Below are 6,084 nucleotides of genomic sequence, written 5' to 3' on the forward strand. Positions count from 1 at the left end.
TACAATGGTATAATTATAATGCATGTTTAGTATATAATCGAAATCGCTTCTTTGTTGAAATAATGAGATTACTGAAATAATGGGATTACGATTGTAAATTATAGGTTTATGGGATAACAATGGTAAATTACAGGTTCGTGAAAGAATGCTGCCATAAATGCAGGTTTAGAAATTATAAAAATAATAGGTTTATAAAAAAAAAAGCATAAAAAATAAAATAAAAAACGCAACCTACGAAAGCGCTTTTGAAAAAGCGCTCTTATAGGGGGGCTATCAGAGCGCTTTTTCCAGAAAAAACGCTCTAATAGGGGGGGATACCAGAGCGCTTTTTCCAGAAAAGCGCTCTTATAGGGGGGGGGGGGGTCTACCAGAGCGCTTTTAGAAGCGCTTTTGTTACCTACGCCAGCGCTGGCTTTCACAGCGCTTTAAAGCGCTTTTAAAGCCCAAAATAAGCGCTTTCGTAGGCCTTCCGTGTTGTAGTGTTTATAGTATTGTTATAATATTAGTATTAATAAAAAAATTAATTTTTAATTTGTATGTTTAAAAGTAGATCTAAATTAAACCGCATGAAAGTGGATAAGATTAGATTTTTTATCTAGTCATTCAAATCGAACTGAACCACAAATAATTTTATCTTTGAAATGAATGAATTTTTTCTTAAAGTCAATTCAAACTGCACCGCGAACATCCTTAATTACAACTAGTATTTTATTTATTTATGTTTATTAGTATTTTATTATCTTATTTTAAAATGTTTTATTATAAATTTTTTGAAACTTTTTTTTTTATAATCAAGCTTTCATTCAAAGAAGACCAACAAGGCTGATACAAGAAGATTCGACTCCAGCTAGAGAGATACAACCCATACAAATCCTGGACCCAATCCTTTTACCAATGCTAACCATATTATGGCATCAACATTTAAGTTCCAACTTACGAACATAGCACTAGCTTCCTTGAAATTGCTAAGGATCAATCCACAATCTAATACCATGGGTTCTAAAATAGCTAAAAAATTGAAACAATTTATGCAATCAACAACGATGGGTGCATCAGATTGGACAAGAACACGATCCATGCTTAGATCACTCGCTATTTGTAAACCCCATATGATAGCAAGCACTTCAGCAAGGCCCAGATCTATCGAAATTGGTTACTTTTTGCTTGCAACAAGGGTAATCTCATTGAGATAGTTCTTGACCACACAAACCATTGATATAAAGCCCTCGTGAAAATAACACGCGTCCACTAGAATGACATTAAAGCCTCTCAATTAGAGTTCCTTCTCACCGACATTGATCGGCTTCTTCCTAATCTGAATGTTTGGGTTGACTTTGTTATACTCCAACATATAGTCGAGAGCATCATCTGCCACCTCTTGCGGAACAACCTATTTTTGTTGGTATAGGCAGTGATCTCTAGCATTCCATATTTCTACAGTCTTGTACAGAACAATTGTGAACCGAAAAGCTCACCACAGGTTAATCAATTCATCGTTAAATCATGTATTTATTGGTTAGAAGGAATACGAATACCAAGAGGGGAAGAAAATCATACCATTTTTGGGAGGTCAAAATGCATAAATAAATGTTGAGAAGTTTTTGACTTGGAGTGGTAAAGGATGCATACAGTGTCCAGGCTCTCGCCTTTCTTCACCAGGTTGCTTTTTGTTGGCAGAATGTTCTTGGCCATCCTCAATATAAAGTTCTTCATTCTATTTGGACGAGGGAGTGCCAAATATTTTTCCAAAGACTTTTATTAGGAACACTTGAAGGCCCAGTTTCTTGTAAGTTCTTTCTGTACATAGGATATGATAAGCAGATCTGACTGAGTACTCTCCGCTTTTTCTTGCTGTGCCAAATTATCCTATCTCCAGGCTTCCTAAAAGATAAAGGAATGTTGGCGATTAGGCTTGCTACAGTTGGATTGTAATAGTTCCACAACATATCTCTCATTCAGGTTAGAAGGTCTTGGTCAATGAGCTCACTAACCATAACAACATGATCAATAGTACACATTGGGTTGTGGATTTTGAAACCTTCCTGACCATTCTCCCACCTTGTTTCCATTTCTAATCCTCCATCTAGATCTTGTTGACACAAAAGCACTTGCACTCAGAATGCTTCTCCAAACATGACTCAGAGAGAAACCCACTTTTGCATCCAAAATTGAGCACCTTAGGTAGTATCTATATATTTACTAGTGTGTGTATATACACACACTAGTAAATATACACACACTAGTAAATAAATATATATATATATATATATATATATATATATATATATATATATATATATATACACACACACACTAAGATCTAGATGTGTATATTTACTAGTGTGTGTATATATATATTTAGAAAGCAATTATGCATTCTGAGTATATATATATATATAGGGTTAAATATACTAACCCCCCTGTAATGTTAGCGAGATTAGGTTTTAGCCCCTGTAAAAAATTTTTTTTTGATCCCCCCCTTAACTTCTGTAGATTCCATCCCCAGACCCCCCTAATTGCCACGGTTGCACTCAGATTCCCCTAAGATTCTATATTGTATCACACGTGGATTTTTTTTCTTCTTAATATCCACTATGGCATTTCATCATCTTCTCAAATTACTTTTCATCTGGAAACGAAGAAACTAGGGTTCCTCCACCGTTCCTCTCCTCGTATCATTCCTCCGTCGCTGCTTCACCGTTAATCTCACAACATGGGTAGCAAATCTTCATCTGTAGGAAACTCCGATTGCAAATCTCCTTTGCTGCTTCATCGTTCCCAAGCTCCACCTCACTGTGGTTGTAACATAACCATGAAGATGTGGGTATCAAACATCATTGATAACCCTAAACGCAAATTCTAGAAATGCAGAAATGTACTGGTAAGTTCATTCACATTTTTTTATTTGCTCTGTTTGCTGTGCGATAAAGGTTGCTTGTAATTTGCAGAATGGATGCGGTATGTTCATATGGGATGATGAGCTAGGTGAATTCAATAATGTCGAGGTGATTCAATGTAAATGCACTGAAATGACAAAAGATGCGTTGAAAGAGATTTTGAAGGACATTGTCACTGACAATTTGGGATCAGACACAAGTAATGAGAAGATTTTGAGGTTGAAGAAAAAAGTTGCAATGGAGAAGAAGAAGAACCATAACATGATGGTTGCACTTGTTATGTCTTGGATGTTTTTTGCAGCATTTTATATGTTTCTGTAATTTAGTTTAGGGAAGTGTATGTTGTTTGTGATTGTATCACTTGTATCACTTGTATAACTTTTGTGGTATGTAACAATTTGAGCTTGAATGGAATGAATGAGTCTATTATCAGTTGTTTATAAAGATTTGCAAATAATATGAAGTAATTATGAGATTAGATAACATTTGAGGAAATTGATCCAAAAAACCATTACAAATGTTATAGGTCATTACCCTAAAAGTCATGTAGATCATCACCCAAAAAACCATTACAAATGGCCACAAAACAAAATACCATCACACAAAACATCATAAGACATAGTACCATTACTAGACCATTACAAGTTAACTTAATGTCAATTGGTACAAAATACACAAAATAATCAACTGCTCTTTTGTTTCTTCCATTTCTTCAAAGACCTAGTTGACACTCCAAGGCTTGATGATGTCTCTGCAGGGTCTTCAATTGTGATTGGTTGCTCAGATGAACCTGGACCAGTAATTGGTTTCTTGAACCAACTTAATTTGATTCTTTCACTCCTCCTTATCTTTAAACCATGGTGAGGTTTGATTGTCTTCTTTTTCTTGGGCTGTGGTTGACTAGTGTCTACAACACATGACTGGGTCTGACTCTGCACATCATTTGGCACTTCATCATGAACATTCTCAGGCTCTACATCATTTTGGACTGCAGCTTGATCATCATTCTGAACAAACTCAGTCTCCACATTATTTTGCTCCTCATTCTCAGCCTGATCATCATTCTGAACAACCTCAGTCACTTTAGCTTTGACCTTTCTCTACATCACAGCCACAAACAAACAGTACAAATTAAGACATTGAGTGCAACAAAAATATATTGTTCATCAACACATCACACTTTGGGTAGAAACTAAAAGCATGCTTACACCAGCTCTTGGTAGGTACAACCATCAACCAAGTCCAAGCATTGAAATCAACATTCTTTAGCTCATTCATCTTCTGCATCCAAGCTTGATGATATGTAGACTTAGCAGCTCCCATCATCAAATCCCTTATTAGGGTTCCTCCACCAAACTTTTTCTTGAAATTGGCATATAGATGTCTGAGGCAAAACCTATGTTCAATCCTCTCAAACATCTCATCAAAAACAGCTACCAGTCCCTGCTCAATACAATAATAGCAATTACATTATATTTCAATAATAGATCTGCAGTTAGAGCAATTAGACGTAAGTACAAAAACTTTACCTTTTGTTGATCAGAGATAAAAACAATTCTTTTGTCATGTCCAATATCCTCCATCAAAAGTTGGATAAACCATCTCCAACTCTCCTTGGTCTCAGTTTCTACCACTCCAAAAGCCAATGGGAAGTATTGATCATTTGGATCCCTTCCAACTGCAATCAGAAGTTGACCACAATACTTGGTTTTTAGGTGACATCCATCAACCCCTATAAAGGGCCTACATCCATTGATAAACCCCTTATTGCAGCCATCAAAAGAGAAGTAGAAACTTCCAAATCTAGGTTGGATAGTTGGGCTTGGTCTCTCAACATTAATTTTCACAGTATTGCCACTATTAACTCTTTTTAATTCAGATGCGTACCTCCATAGAGCAGCATATTGCATATCAGCATCTCCCTCCACTATTTTTTTTGCCATCAACTTAGCCTTCCATGCCCGAGCAACAGTAATACCCACTGAAAATTTTTGCCTTACATCTTGCATTATGTCCCTGATTCTTACATTTTCACTTGATTGCATTTTCTTGACCACATGCTTAGCCACCCATCTTGAGTTTGCAGATCTGTTGTTTAAAACCCTAGCACATGTGTGGGTGTCTACAAGTGTTTTTATAGCATAAGTATGCTTGTGGCCCACTTTGGAACATAAGACCAAAAAACCACATTTAGCCTTACACTCTACCCTTACTCTATAACTTTCATTTTTCACAAAACTAATTTCCCTACCATTGAGAACTGACCACTCACGTATTGCCTCTTTGAAGTCAACAAGTGTATTAAATTCCATACCCCACTTAAACTTGAAGTCCTTATTTAGGTGCTCTTTCCTAAATTTCTCATACTTGGGCTTATCCTCATCACAAGACTCATCTGGATCTGATGAGTTGAGCTCATCACTAACATATGCATCTTCTTCACATTTCTTATTGGGCCTAGTCAACAATCCAGCAACTACCCCCTCTTCCCTTTGTGGCAAAGTTACATCTGTTAGAACAAGATTTGTTCTGATCAATATTCTTAGTTTTGATGATAACAAGGATATGAATTTTGTGTGAGATAATGTGGTACTCTAATACATTGCAATTTCCATTTCAGGAAATATATAAAGAGTATGCACAAATCAGCGCTCAGAAGCTTTGTCTCAGAAGGTTCAGCATGCAACATCAGAACATGGTCTGGCAAGACATCAGAAGATGGTCAAGGCAGAATCAGAACATGGGTCTATGGAAGCATCAGAAGAACTTGAGATCAGAAGCAGAAGCACTGAAGTTCTCATGGTATCACGCTCAGAAGCACTTCAAGGTCAGAAGACAAGAAGATGCTTTGCACCAAGCTGTTTGACTCTGATGATATTCAAATATTTTATTCACAAACATCAGATCAGAAGAAAGTACAAGTGGCATTAAAGGCAACGTCAGTAGACACAGCGTGAACAAGGCTCGAGGTAGTTGACAAAAGCGTGAAACATTAAATGCAAAGCTGTACGGAACACGCAAAGCATTAAATGCTCCCAACGGTCATCTTCTCAAACGCCTATAAATATGAAGTTACGATGAGAAGCAAGGTTGACGATTTTGAAAGAACCAATTCTGAAAAACTTGCTGAAACGCTGTTCAAATTCAAAGCTCAAAAACTTCATCTTCATCAAAGCTCACTACATTG

The 6,084-nt window shown here is 36.6% G+C and overlaps 1 protein-coding gene across 1 annotated transcript; it reads right to left on the reverse strand.

Moving 5' to 3' along the window:
- Nucleotides 1-3,580: 3,580 nt before the first annotated feature.
- Nucleotides 3,581-5,209, reverse strand: LOC131631465 (uncharacterized). Its single transcript, XM_058902259.1, has 3 exons — nt 4,427-5,209; nt 4,128-4,340; nt 3,581-3,997 (listed from the first exon to the last, which is right to left on the reverse strand). Exons 1-3 carry the CDS (start codon nt 5,207-5,209, stop codon nt 3,581-3,583), a joined length of 1,413 nt encoding a protein of 470 aa, XP_058758242.1.
- Nucleotides 5,210-6,084: the final 875 nt, after the last annotated feature.

This window comes from Vicia villosa, unplaced genomic scaffold (assembly GCF_029867415.1).
Source record: "Vicia villosa cultivar HV-30 ecotype Madison, WI unplaced genomic scaffold, Vvil1.0 ctg.000830F_1_1, whole genome shotgun sequence".
NCBI lineage: Eukaryota > Viridiplantae > Streptophyta > Magnoliopsida > Fabales > Fabaceae > Vicia > Vicia villosa.

Excerpts from the sequence above, each read along its gene's own strand:
- LOC131631465 (XM_058902259.1), bottom strand. The coding sequence starts at position 5,209 with ATGGAATTTAATACACTTGTTGACTTCAAAGAGGCAATACGTGAGTGG. Across the intron at positions 4,341-4,426 it reads TTATCTCTGATCAACAAAAG|GGACTGGTAGCTGTTTTTGA; the intron begins GTAAAGTTTTTG and ends TGTATTGAGCAG. Across the intron at positions 3,998-4,127 it reads ATGCTTGGACTTGGTTGATG|AGAAAGGTCAAAGCTAAAGT; the intron begins GTTGTACCTACC and ends GCTGTGATGTAG.